This window comes from Onthophagus taurus, chromosome 6 (genome assembly GCF_036711975.1).
Source record: "Onthophagus taurus isolate NC chromosome 6, IU_Otau_3.0, whole genome shotgun sequence".
In the NCBI taxonomy this organism is placed as follows: Eukaryota; Metazoa; Arthropoda; class Insecta; order Coleoptera; family Scarabaeidae; genus Onthophagus; species Onthophagus taurus.
In genome coordinates, this window is record NC_091971.1 from 7,047,359 (window position 1) to 7,061,372 (window position 14,014).

Consider the following 14,014-nt stretch of genomic DNA (forward strand, 5'->3'; position numbering starts at 1 on the left):
GCTTGTCCACCAATATAAAATATCTGACTGTAAGTGTAGATTGGAATAGGTTACTTTTGTTTATTTAGGTTAATGGCCCAAGGTAGATGTATTGGGCAAATAATTAATATAAATAATTATAGATCACAGTAGATATCATTTATTCATAAAAAATATAACAACTACAAATCTGTCCAAAAACTAAGGAATGAATTTTTTTTATTACAGTACGTATGAAATGAGATGACGTGATAAGACCAAACGTTAAACTCTTCATTATTCCAAAATTCTCTTGTATTATTACTTTTATTCAATATATCTCATATTTTGTCTTTTTGACTAACCCTCTACAAATATTTCTTTATTTTCACGATTTTACTTAGCAAAACCGCTATTTAAATCCGCCGTAAACTGCATTTGACTGTCGATAATTTGAAACAATTCCGCGGGCTGTGGAATTCTTCCTGTTTCCAATTTCGACCACACCGGAACATCGTTTAACGATATTTCAAAAGCGCCTGATTGAATCAATTGGGACTCAATTATATTTGACAAAAAGAACAACATGAGAACTGAGTACATTTTATTTTGAATGCACCATTCCCACCATGAAGGTTGAACCTGATTGATGTAATTAAAAATGTTTACACCACCAAGAATACAAACGATTACCATTAACTTTAAGACACCCTACAAAAAAATTGCAATGAATAAAGTAAGGTTATTAAAGTTAGGTTATTAAGTTACCAATAATCTTGCTAAAAACATGTTTAATCCAGGTGGATCATAGTTTCTTCCATCGATTATTATATCCGGGTATTTTTGTTGGATTATTGAGGCATATTCATCAAAAGCTTTGCGATATCCACAAGAATAACTTAAAAAAAAACCAGAAATGTCATCAAATTGCGTAATATGCAACACCTTTAATGATCCTTAACTAATTCAATTAGGCGATTGCAAGAGAACATAGGAAATACATTTGCAAAGTCATTCTGATTACATTAACATTTTAAACAAACAATTTTGTTGGTTACTAAGCAAAATACTAATTCAAAACACATTAATAAATAGAAAAATAATAATAATTAAAGCGGAAAAAGACAATTTAAGGTTGATCTTAACAAAATATCGATAAACTGTTGATAACCTTACCAATATAACACCTTCAACGTGGCGACATTCTGTGAAAACTTCGGTACCGGCACTTGATCATTTGATTCGCTATACGCTAACGCTACGCATAATACTAATACTATTGCTAAACGTATAGCCGCTATTTTGTGGTGCATTTTAAAAAAATATAGTGTTGTACTGTCAGTTCTAAATCACACCGAAAAGTGACGTTTATTTGACATGCGCTTTTCCAATAGCATGAAGTTTGATACGAATTAATTTCAATAAATTTATCAATTTAAAGTAATTTAATTAAATCAATTTTAAGATTTAAATATAAATTAAGTTATTATGTTTGATTATTAAGTTAAGAAATGAAATTAAAATTGGGTTAAAAGCGCTTTGGTGATTTTCTAAATTTTACTAAAATAAAGATTGGTAACAATGATTGTTTCCATCAAACCAGAAGCTAATTTCATGTATGTGTAGAAAATGGCCCCTCGAAAACGGTGTAGATCTGTCAAAGCGATTAATAAAGATTATAACAAATTAAGTTTAAATGACGTGTTATGCCCGATATGTAGAAACATTTTGTTGGAACCGGTATCACTTCCGTGTAACCACGGCTTTTGCTTGCCTTGTTTTGAAGGTACAGTAGCGAATTCAAACCTTACCTGTCCACTATGTAGGATAAGATTCGCCTCTTGGCATCGAATAGCCACTAAAGAGAACAAAATTGTCGACGAGAGTCTTTGGCTGGCCATCAAGAAACTCTTTCCCCATTTGATACAAAATCGAATCAATGGAGTTGACAATAACATACCACAAGGTAAGTAGCCCATTTTTCGTTAATTTCAGTACTTAAAAACGTAATTATTTTAGAAAACTTGATTAAATTAGCTGCCCCGGGAGATATTAGAAAGGAATATGAAGAAGAGAAACGAAAAGATTTATTAGAAATAGAGAAACAAAGAATCGCTGAAGTGAAAGCTAGCGAGGAACTTATAAACAAAATTTGTAAAGAGGAAGCTTTTGCAAACAATTTAAAACAAGAAACGTTACGTAAAGACGAAAAAATAGCCAGGCAGCTAAGCGAACAGTTGAATTCAAAACTTTCTCAATTAAATGTATCGAAAAAAATTAAACCAATAGAGAAATTTTTGGTTAAATCACCCACGAAAAAAGACATCATCAATTCAAGTAGTAATAAAAAGCACGTTACTAAAGTTTTATGCCAAGATAAGACTCATCCTAAATACGTAATAAGCACCAAACATAGTCACGAAGATAAACATAATAAAAACGGTTTAATTAACGTTCAAAAAGATATCGTTTTACCTTCTAATTATTATTTTCAACCAATTGAAATCATTAAAACATCTTCACATATTTCACCTATTAGAATACCAGTTAAACAACAAAGAACAAATGTGATCAAAATAGTGTAAGTTAAAATAAAAGAAATAATTTTTAAAAATAAATAAAATAATAATTTAAGTGTAAAAGATTTTACAGCCGGTATTAATCAAGTAAATTAACACTAGAACTAACATTATCTAGGTCTAATGTAGTACTAAAAACTGTAAGTGTAAAATTAGAATTACACTAGACCTAGAATTAGGAAGTTTTGGGTTTAGCTGTGTGTCTATTACAGCGCTAGTGTAAAACTAACACTAGAAGTAGAAAGCTGAAAATGAGAAATCTTTCAATTCTACAATTTCGGGTTTGCACAGTTGTCTGGAGCAAAGATGGGTTATAAACCTTGATGATAAATTATATTTAAGTTAATTTTGAATGTTTTTTGTATGAAACATTTTCTCCCATCACATTTAGTTTTTGAGATATACATTTATTTTAATGCTGAAAATGAGTAATCTTGCAATTCTAAGATTTCAGGATTGCTTATTTGTATGTATCAAAGATGGGTTATAATCGGTTATAACAAATTATGTTTTAGTTCATTTAGAATGTTTTTTATATGAAACATTTTCTCCCATCATGTTTAGTTTTTGAGATATGGCCGAAAATGAGAAATCTTTTAATACTACTATTTCGGGTTTGCGCAATTGTCTGGGACAATGATGGGTTATAAACCTTGATGATAAATTATGTTTAAGTTAATTTTCAATGTTTTTTGCATGAAACATTTTCTCCCATCACATTTACTTTTTGAGATAAAAATTAATTTTAATACTGAAAATGAGAAATCTTTCAATTCTACAATTTCGGGTTTTTGCAGTTGTTTGGATCAAAGATGGGTTATAATCGTTAATGATAAATTATATTTAAGTTAATGTTGAATGTTTTTTGTATGAAACATTTTCTCCCATCACATTTACTTTTTAAGATATACATTTATTTTAATGCAGAAAATGAGTAATTTTGCAATTCTAAGATTTTAGGTTGGGCGTCTGAGGACGCTCGGCTAATCCCGAAACTTTCTAGTTCTAGGTCTAGTGTTAATTCTAGTTTTAATTCTTATTCAAAGTTAGATTGTTGTAATTTTTGTTGAGCAAGCACTACAACTAACACTAGACCTAGAACTAGAAACATTCAGGTTTAGCTGTGCGTCTCTAAAGACGGCTAAACCCGAATGTTTCTAGTTTTAGGTCTAATGTTAGTTCTTTTGACAATACTAGTATTAGTTCTAGTTGTTAATCAAGGCTAGGTTATTGCAAAATTTTATTGAATTGAATTATTGTTTTAGAGCTCCTAAATTATCAACATCATTTACATCAAATGTAATCTCAGCTTTTGCAAAAGTTTGTGATTCACCATCAACAATAATAGAATGTCAAAGTTTGAGTAAAGAAAAAGAAGAGCAAATCAAAAAACCTTCAGGGAAAAAACGAAAATTACGTAGTGAAAGTTCATTAGAACAAGATCAAAATGTTGTACAAAAAAATGATTTGTCACCATCGAAAATAACCTGTCAAAGAAAAAGTATAAGATTGTTGGGTATGCAACCGGAATTGGAAATTCTTCCGTTTCGGGGTTTTGAAAGTACAATGAAAAATTCCAGCGAAACGAATTTGGCCAAAAATAACGCTGCCAGGATGGAACAAGAACGTAAAGATTTAGAATTTGCGAAACAATTACAAGAGGAATTGGATCAAATGAGATGGTATAGTACAAGGAGTACTATTCCGAGGAATAGCGCTTATTGTAAGAAACAAAGGCAAATTAAATTGGATGAAATTATAAAATGTAGAAGTAAGGTTAAGTAAAAAAAATAAGTTGGTGTTTCTCTATTTTTGCAATTTATTTTTTTTATTTCATTAAATTAGAACTTTCTGTATAGAATTTTTGAATAACCATATGAATATTATTAATTAATTATTAATCGTAAGATCCAAAAAAAAAAAGGTAAGGCAACTCAAAAGGAATTTTGAAAGAATTAAAGGTTACTTTTTTATTAATATTTTTTGTTGATAAAAAATAAGTAAAATAAAAATAACGGGTTGCTAATTAAATGGCACAAAAAGTGTAGGGCTGCAAATTTATTAATTTTTAACCAGCGAAAGCTTATTGTACTGATAGCTGTAATTTTTTCATTAATAATTTTAAATCAAATTGTCTCGAAAATTTTCATTTATTAGTTATTTACAGCTTTTAATACAATAATTGGCCCCATATTTGTTGGTATGTGATAAATGTACAATTGTGATGCAGAGTTTTTATTACATTTATTTAAAGAAAAAAGAAATGAAAAGGACGAAACAATGCCATAACCACTATTCACGATATAAATAATAAAAATTAAAAAAGCGGACATTTCAAATAACCCATTGCAGTTAATATTTTTGTACAGTGCTTCATAATTAATTTTAGTTTATGTATCTTTTTTTTTGTTACGTTTCAAATAAATTATAAAAGAATCCAACCTTGAAAAAAAAAAAAGATAAAACGAGTTCCTTAGCTTTTAAAAAGAAAATCTGATTGATTTAATCCTATAATCTCTCAATCAACTTTTTTCTTCTTCGTTCGTATTTTTTCTAATTCATTATTCCTTCCAAATAATTATTATACATGCAGGTGATTTTTAGAATGATTATTAAACTAAAATTTTAATAAAAGGAGTGTTTCAATCAATTTTAGTTTGGTAATCAGTCTGATTTGAATCACCTTGTATTTGTACCTATATAATAATGTATATTGTACAGAATAGTCGCTAACTACTATCTTTTTTATAATAACTAAGTGGAACAGTATTTTTTTGTAATTCATATTAAGTCTGGATGATTGTGATCTTAAGAATTGTTTGCATATAATAAAAATTTATATTAAAATCAATTAATTCATTTAACATATTTAATCCTCTTCTATTTTTGTATTTATTCAATTATTTGTAGCTGAATCCGGTTTGTTGCAAAGGAAAAGTAACAGTGACAAATACAGAAACTAATGTAATTAAATAATTCTTTTTGTCTCATTAACTTAGTCAAGGTTGCTTACAACCGAGGCGCTACAATTGATTCCACATTAATATAAAATTGTATACCAGATCCAAAATAAAGACTGTCTCGCTAGAACTAACACTAAAACTAGAAACATTCGGGTTTAGACGTCTTTAAAGACGTTCGGCTAAACTTGAACCATTCTAGGTCTAGTTTTAGTTCTAGTGATAGTGTTAGATCACTAGAATCGTTCGAGTTTAGCCGTCTTAAAAGACGTTCGGCTAAACCCATACGATTCTAGGTCTAGTATTAGTTCTGGTAATAGTGTTAGTTTTAGTGATGGTGCTAGTGTTAGCTCCAGTCTTGGTGCTAGTGTTAGATCACTAGAACTAGAATCGTTCGCGTTTAGTCGTCTTAAAAGACGTTTGGCTAAACCCGAACGATTCTAGTTCTAAAGTTTCTAATTATGTATATCAATACCAATGCTGTGATGTTGGTTGCATACTTGCAATGATGACGTCGGGTACGATAATTAATTAACACACTATAGAAAGCAAGAGTGGCAATCAACAGACTTGTGCGAGTAAAAATGACAGCAAAAAAAAGATAAAATAACAGCATACAGATGAGAGTAAATCCAATGAAGGAAGAATGTTTAGCCTATTTTAGAAAAAGGATTTTTTTTTCATTAAACATTTATATATTTATAATAATTAAATAAAAACAAATCAATTTGTTTACATTAAGAATACCAATTCAATCATCAAAAAAAATCATTCACTAAAATCAAAATACTACAATTTTTAAGCAACTATTTATTCCCGTTTAATTATTAGTCCATTTAGTAAATTATCCTGCAGTCTTTGCTTCCGTTTGTTTTACCTAAAATTAGAAATAAAAATTTATTAACTTTTTACCATCAATTAATCAACAATTACACACACAATCAAGCAAGATACAACAATAAAAGGAATATTGAGTTAGGAAGAAAGGAATTACATAAATTTAGGTTATTATTCATCACAATTAGGATCTTCATCCATGGGATTTAAACAGGTTCCAATGGGACAGTGACAATCATCATGGATAGCGCGCTCATGTAATTCATTCACAACTTCTTCACTATCGATTATTTCAGGAACTTTTTCATCAGTGTCTAAATCAAGGCTAAGAGGTTCTAAATCATCACCACATACCGAACTTTCTTTCTTGTCTCCTATAACTGAAGAATCAGAATTTTTATTAGAACTACTGGAAAATAAGTTCATAAATTCTGAAAAATTTTTTGGAATACTTGGTAAAGATGGCAATGATGGTAATTCTAATGGTGGATCATCTTTTTTAACTACAAATATATTTAAATTTAATTTTTTTTATAACTAAATAAATATTTTTTTAAGTTTACACATCTTACATACCTCCATGATAAAAGTTATATGCAATTCTAAAATATTGAATTGCCTCCTCTTTGATTTGTTCTGAGTATTCAGCAGCTTCAGTTGGATAACAAACCGCTGCCATTCCTAAAGCTCCAATTGTTGTAAAAAGGAGCTTTCTAAATTTTCCACCACGTAAACCAAGAATAAAACCGGCTAAACCACCCACAGCTATAGCACCATATCGAGGTGTTGTGTTATCTTCTTGTTGAAGGTACTCAATCACTCCTAAAAATAATAATTAATAAAATATTTAATTTGTTATGAATATAAATCGTATTTACCTTCACATTCACACCAAGCTTCTTCAACTGCATCAACAGCGTAATCTTGAATTGCTGTTAATTGACTTGACAATGAAACAATTTGTCTTCGAACATTTCCAATTTCTTGTTCTACTTTAGTTGGTGGGTCTCTCATAATTCTTTTGGGTTCTGGGGGTGGTTCACTTGTATAAATGGGTAATTCGCTGGGTTTGCAACATTTCATTTCTTTTCCTTTTTCGGAGACTAAGACAGCTGCAGGTATCAATATTTTACCGACGATCTATTAAAAATATGATTATTAACTTAAAATTGCTAATTTTTATTGTATTTTATTTAGAACTTACCTTTCTAGAAAACATTTTTAACAGATATTAAGGAATCCTAACCTTAAAATTATGTAAACTTGACAGCTGTCAGGTGAGAATAAACTGCACTCGGTTGGTAACCTTTTTACTATTAAGCCGCGAAAATTTCTGATTTTGAATACACGATAAGTTTCTTCGCCTTATTTTTTATTTTTGTTATCGATTTTTCGCTGTAAAAGACATTTTTTTGCACAGAAAATTGAATGAGTGAATGATGTTCACTTTTTGATGAAAAAAAAAACAAAATACTAAATAAATTAGACATTGATTATTTATTTATTTATATTCATTTTCACGATTGTTTCACCGACATAGACATTTTTATTTTATAATCCCAATTTATGGAAGAAAAAACTTAATGATTTTCACAAACAAAAAAACGTAACAAAACTTGTATAATTGATACCCAAAAACTATAAATAAAATTATTATGCCTTAATTTTTTTGTCTTTTTTTACTCTTATTGGGAGTCACCTCAACTACAATAACCTGAACATCGTTTTTTAGGATTTAAGCGGCAATCTCTATCTGATGGAGAAGGTTCTTCTTTCTTACAACCATCTTCGGCTTCTGGTTTTGGTGGACAAGCTGATGCTTGGGCTGCTGCTCTTCTTTTACATCGCCTTTCCCGACATGAAGGCCTTTTCTTCTTCTCGCATTTAGGTTTGTCTACTGTCCCATAACAACCTTTTTTGACGGTTTCAATTCGCGCGTAACACGGAATTAGTAATTTCTTGAAGAACTGTAACGATACAGAAACAACAATGTTAATTAATAACAATTTTAGTTATTATTAATTTTGGCGTACTGAAACGTAAGCTATTCCTCCATCAACTAAGATACTTGGTTGAAAATTCGGTGGATCCCCTACTTCCGGTACGCACTTATTTTCACCGAACGCTTTTCCTATAAATTCAAAACCACACCAACACCAGAGACTCATCAGAATTTACTATAAATTTTGCAACCCGATTTACAATAATTTTATCTTTTACATCTTTTAAAAAATTTTCATTTTGACTTTTCAATTTTGTTAGTTTTAATTTTTTTTAGCAGACGCCTCCTATTCCTTTATTTTCATTATATTATAAATTGTGCAAAGGTGGATTTAAAAAATCGTATCACAAGGATTTACAGGAGCGAGGAAATTATTTTTGGTGTGCTAAAAATAGATTAAATTTGCTACAAAATAGTTTTTGAATCATCGTGATATCTCAATTCGTTCTTGAGATACGACTTTTTAAATTCTACTTTTATCAACTTTACCTCAATAATGACAAGGTTGTATTAAAAAGTCGTATCAACGAGATTTATAGCTACGAAGAAATCATTTTTGGTGTGCTAAAACTAGATTAAATTTACTACAAAATGGTTGTTAAATCATCTTAATATCTCAATTATTTTTTGAGATATGATTTTTTCAAATTTAATGTTCATACATCCTGTCATACATCCGGAGGTGAATTTAAAAAAATCATAACGTCAATATTTATAGTAATGGAGAAATGATCTTTTATACACTAAATATCAATTAAATTTGCTTTAATTTGTTTTTTATATCATAATGATATCTCAATTTGTTCTTGAGATATGAGTTTTTAAATTATACTTTTGTCAACTTAACCTCAATAACGACAAAGTTGAATTAAAAAAATCGTATCACCGAGATTTATTAAATCGAAGAAATAATTTTTGGTGTGCTAAAACTATATGAAATTTGCTACAAAATGGTATTTAAATTATCTTAACATCTCAATTAGTTTTTAAGATAAGATTTTTTTAAATTACTTATTTATCGAATCATTTGTAGAAAATAAAGGCTTTAATTAAATAATTTTTTTTTATTAAAAATTAGAAAACATGACAATAAACATTATCTTATTCTTGAGTTGAGTGGATTAACAATTTTTCCAGCCATTAAAGCGACATGAATTTCGGCGTCCATGACGAAATACAAAAACGGATGGTCAGCTTGAAACAGTACCGGCCGAACGCTTTGCAAATTTCCTGTAAAAAAACATAAATAATAGAAAAACGCCCTCATTACATCATTACATCTAGTAAACATAAATATAGGACACGGACGTCGTTTACTCGACAACAACGACGTCGCGTTGTCTTTAACACACAATTTCTTAACGACTATTTTGTAACAAAGTAGAAGAAGTTTTTTTTTACAATTGCAGAGGAGTTACAATTATCAGGAGACAATTAGAAGAGGTACAAAGCGGGACATTAAGGTATCGTTACGAAAAAAAAGAAAGAAAAAACAGCAATGGGCTTTTGAATTGTCGTTCTTTTCATTCAAGGTTCATTAAACGAGCAAATTCAAATTAAGGAACCAGTCCCAGTATTGTTTAAACAACAAAAAAAATTGTAAATGTAAAAGGAAGAATGAGATTTTTTTATGGTAATGTAAAATGAAAAAAATGTTCAAGATTGTTATAGATAGGTAATTTCCATTTTAATTAGATCAAGTTTTTTATGCGGGGAATTAATAACAACACTTGTAAGGAATTTTAATTGGTTATATGGAATCATTACTTACGATAATTCGGTAAATTATCGGCGTTGACATAATTCCTAATTGTAACAGTAACAGCTTGTTCAATATTTGTGACATAAACATCTTTTTCGTTGGTCATTAAACTAAAATCGGTTCTTCTTGGTTCAAAAATCCTTTGAATCCCCAACTAAAACATCAATTTTATTTTACAACTCATCAAAAATGAAATCATAAAAATTTACCTTTTGTAAAGAAGGAGTTAAAACAACATATCCCTTTAACATAAAACTTGGGATTATAGCTTTAACATGAGAGTATCTCAACGACATGATGATATCTCTTAAATTCATCGTGTGAGCTAAGTTATGGATTAATTTATCGATTCCGGTTTCATCGACGGGTAAAATTAATAAGAGATAGTATTCTTTACTATCTAAAGGAAAGCTTAAAGCTATCGAATTTAATAATGGCAGAAAAGCTACTGGTAAAACTGCGTCATATTTCATAAAGTTTATATTCGGCTCTCTTATTGTGCCGTAAATTAAAAACGTTGGGTTTTCATCCGGAACGTAAAGATTATTGTTGTTAAAATGGCTAGGTTTGTATTTATTATCATAATGTCTTGCTATTATGTAATCAACAATCGATCTTGAGTTACGTTTTTTAATTTCACTCTCAGAAGCTATTTCAGTTGTAACGTTTTCATCTTCGTTTATATCATTATCTTCAGTTACATTATTATCTTCATTTAAATCATTATCCTCATTATCTTCATTTGAATCATTATCTTCATTTTCATCTAAATCAACAGATTTTTCTGTAGTTGTTACCACATTTAAAGCTTCCGTTGAAATTTGAACGGTTGTAGTTTCAATTTTTGAGGTTATTTCTGATTCAGTTATTGAATTAATTGAAGTACTAATTAATTCTGTACTTGTAATTAATTCGGTAGAACTTGGATTTGATGTAGTAAAAGTTACTTCATCATTAATAATTGAAGGAGAAGTTAAAAGTTTTGATTCATCCACATTTTCATCGATTTTAAATTCAGTTGTTGTAGGAAATAAAGTAGATGTTAATAATTCTGTTGTTAAAGCAGGGATGGTTGAAGTTTTTGGATTTGATGTAGTTTGTTCAACCAAATTAATCATTTCAGTACTTTTTAAATCCGCCGTTGTTTGAGGAATCAAAGTTGTAGTTATCATTTCCGTCGATTTCAACACAGAATCGGTACTTCTCGTTTGAATTCGAGTCGTTTTTTCAGTTGGAACTGAAGAGGTTGTTTCGGTTACAATTTCCGTTACCGAATTAACTTTTTCAGTTACCAAAGAAGTTTCGGTAGTTTCAGGTACACTCTCCGTGGATGGTTCAATAACTTGCGTTGTCCCACTTTTCTCTGTCGTGGTTGAAATAGGAGGATCACTATTCATTGTGCTTGTACTAGTTTCGGTAACGTTCATCCTCATTTCAGTGGTCGTTTCAAAAACGTCGGGGTACAAAGGAATGTTGAATGAATCCAAATCGAAACCGTAAAATCTAAGGATCTCTTTATATTCGTCATTTAATTGGACCTTTTCGTTGTTTAATGTTAATCCAGCGAGAAAACCTTCTTTTGGAATGAAATAACTCTGAAATTGAACAAATATATTTTAAATTAATTGGAAAAGACTATTTTTAGAGAAGGTCTATCAAAAAGTCAAGATATCTATAATTCCGCTTCTTCAGCATAAGACCTCAACCTAAACTTTGTCTAAAATTTCTTCCAAAATTTTTAAAGCACACCAACACTTCAGAATAAAAGCCAACACAAATTAAACTTTGTCTAAACACTTTTGTTAGCAAATTTCCATGATTTTGTGTAGAAGACTTACAACTAAATCTAATAGGTTGTGATGGTAAGCTAATAGATTCTAAATTCCAAGAAGAAGCCTGAAATTACACTGGCCAAATTGTAAATTGCAGGAAATGATGATAAAATAATACCAGTTAACTGGAAAAGGAGACGAAATGATTGTCAAAGAATACCAGTTGATCATCAAGGAAAAACAAGTGATTGCTAACGGTTATCAGTTGACTAGTAAAGAATACCAGATGATTAGCAGAGAATCCCAGGTGATAAACAAATAGTGCCAGATCAATACCAGAGAATAATTGATGATTTACGAAAGAATACCAAATGAATGCCTAAGAAGATGAGATGATTAGTAGAGAATCCCAGATGATAATATTATTCGTAATCAGTCTTCATGTACATCGCTATCAAATTGCAAAAATTAACGTAATTATTAACGGATTTCGTTTAATTATCAGCTTATACAGATTGAAGCATGAGATAGCATCACTAAAATTATCCCGATAGTATATAAAAAGTGAACGTATTGCATTTTAAAGCTGTTAATTCAAGGTCTTCAAACAATAAAGTAATTTGCAATTGTTAAAAAAAAAGCGGTAACATCCTCATCGTCCCAATTTATTCGACAAATTTTGGGCTATCGAAAGTAATAGATAATTAAGCAGGTACCGTTACCGAGTGTGAATTCTATCTATTATGCTGGTAGTAATGATATTACGTAAATAACGACAAAAAAAAATAGATCGAATTAGAAAGTTTTTTTTATTTTAAACATTTTTATGTAAATTTTTCAGCAATATATTTCAATAATTTCTTTAAATTTTTTTATTTACCTTTAAATGCCGGTGGATGTCACGCAATCCTACACGAATAACCGATACATCTTGAGGAATGCGGGCTGCTTCTTGAATTTCTTGTACAGCATATCCTCGAAGACCTTCACCAAGGGCAATAAGAACACTTGTGGCTCCATAAGGAGACAAAGCGATGTTGTTGTTATTATTTTCGTTGTGTGCCTTTAAAAAAGTTATTAAAAATTAATAACTCGAAAAATTTGTTGAAATAAAGAAGCAAAACAAGTTTCTTGGGGCGATACGTTTGGACAAAGGAAATTATTTAAATGAGTTGATGATGATATCACATCCTTCTCTTAAGACAAACCAAGCATGCGAAGATGGATTTGGATAATTGGATTAATTTCTCATGTGAAAAATGAAAGAAAAAAAGTGATGCTATTGTGCTGGTTAATTTATTCGAATCAGAATGGAAAATTATCCTTGAATTAGGGAAAAACGGATTCAAAAAAAACGATTTACTCTGATTCAATCTAATTGCAGATCACGTCAATTTTTCGTTGTTAATGAGGGATTTATGTTTTGTACGCAATAAACAAGGTCGAAATTATTGCAAAACTACATTTTTTTAATACATACTCATTTACATCTTCCTCCCATCAAAACAATATTATGCTCAAAATGATTTAATAAATACATTTTATTTCTACTTACTTCTAAGAGGGCTACTCCAAAATTATTAATAACATCAACCATTACGTCTTGTGGTAGAGCTTTTTCATAATAATATCCATTTGAATAATCATCGTAATGGCACGAAACTTTGCTCAAAACCATTAATAATAACGCAATTAAATAAAAACCGCACATGTTTAACGATTCATTGAGATAGGTTGCGGAGAGAGGACGTAAATAATCGCATCCTCTCTTCAAAAAAGAGTGCGAACCGCCGTTGGTTCTTCAGCAAATTTATACGTAAAGATATTCCCGCTGAATTACATTAAATCATATAGGCAACCCAATATACCAAAATTATTTTATTATTTTAATCTAAAAGAAAATACGTGATATAATTAAAAATTATAAAAATTAAATTTATTAAAAAAAATTATCGATTATAAATTGTAATAACGAAATCGTTAATTAAAAATTAAATTCATTTTTTTAATTTTTAAGATGACGCAACCCAAATGACACTTAATAGATGTGTTATTTTATTGATTTTAAACATAAGTAAACGCTTAATGAGAAAGTAAAAATACGATAATTTGATTTGAACTCATAAAATTGATTATTTAGAAGG

The 14,014-nt window shown here is 29.6% G+C and overlaps 5 protein-coding genes across 6 annotated transcripts; 1 reads left to right on the plus strand and 4 right to left on the minus strand.

Annotated features, from left to right (window-relative positions):
• Positions 1 to 116: 116 nt before the first annotated feature.
• LOC111428023 (selenoprotein T) lies at positions 117 to 1,345 on the minus strand. The gene is made up of 3 exons (XM_023063420.2): positions 1,135 to 1,345; positions 727 to 856; positions 117 to 669 (listed from the first exon to the last, which is right to left on the minus strand). The coding sequence occupies exons 1-3, from the start codon at positions 1,269 to 1,271 to the stop codon at positions 355 to 357; spliced, it is 582 nt and encodes a 193-aa protein (XP_022919188.2). The 5' UTR covers positions 1,272 to 1,345; the 3' UTR covers positions 117 to 354.
• A 192-nt stretch (positions 1,346 to 1,537) lies between these two features.
• LOC111427932 (E3 ubiquitin-protein ligase rnf168-like) lies at positions 1,538 to 5,388 on the plus strand. Its single transcript, XM_023063295.2, has 3 exons — positions 1,538 to 1,924; positions 1,978 to 2,539; positions 3,803 to 5,388. Exons 1-3 carry the CDS (start codon positions 1,588 to 1,590, stop codon positions 4,320 to 4,322), a joined length of 1,419 nt encoding a protein of 472 aa, XP_022919063.1. The 5' UTR covers positions 1,538 to 1,587; the 3' UTR covers positions 4,323 to 5,388.
• Positions 4,765 to 7,785, minus strand: LOC111427802 (MICOS subunit 26/27). 2 transcript variants are annotated; one of them, XM_071196412.1, is made up of 5 exons: positions 7,539 to 7,785; positions 7,213 to 7,474; positions 6,911 to 7,156; positions 6,689 to 6,714; positions 4,765 to 6,374 (listed from the first exon to the last, which is right to left on the minus strand). In XM_071196412.1, exons 1-5 carry the CDS (start codon positions 7,551 to 7,553, stop codon positions 6,342 to 6,344), a joined length of 582 nt encoding a protein of 193 aa, XP_071052513.1. In that variant the 5' UTR covers positions 7,554 to 7,785; the 3' UTR covers positions 4,765 to 6,341. The 2 variants fall into 2 exon arrangements, with proteins under 2 accessions (XP_071052513.1, XP_022918875.2); XM_023063107.2 differs by having other exon boundaries at positions 6,689 to 6,837.
• A 27-nt stretch (positions 7,786 to 7,812) lies between these two features.
• On the minus strand, positions 7,813 to 8,599 carry LOC111428043 (uncharacterized). The gene is made up of 2 exons (XM_023063443.2): positions 8,368 to 8,599; positions 7,813 to 8,301 (listed from the first exon to the last, which is right to left on the minus strand). The coding sequence occupies exons 1-2, from the start codon at positions 8,500 to 8,502 to the stop codon at positions 8,035 to 8,037; spliced, it is 402 nt and encodes a 133-aa protein (XP_022919211.1). The 5' UTR covers positions 8,503 to 8,599; the 3' UTR covers positions 7,813 to 8,034.
• A 786-nt stretch (positions 8,600 to 9,385) lies between these two features.
• On the minus strand, positions 9,386 to 13,646 carry LOC111427862 (Serpin 85F). Its single transcript, XM_023063206.2, has 5 exons — positions 13,426 to 13,646; positions 12,751 to 12,933; positions 10,308 to 11,693; positions 10,108 to 10,252; positions 9,386 to 9,566 (listed from the first exon to the last, which is right to left on the minus strand). Exons 1-5 carry the CDS (start codon positions 13,579 to 13,581, stop codon positions 9,433 to 9,435), a joined length of 2,004 nt encoding a protein of 667 aa, XP_022918974.2. The 5' UTR covers positions 13,582 to 13,646; the 3' UTR covers positions 9,386 to 9,432.
• Positions 13,647 to 14,014: the final 368 nt, after the last annotated feature.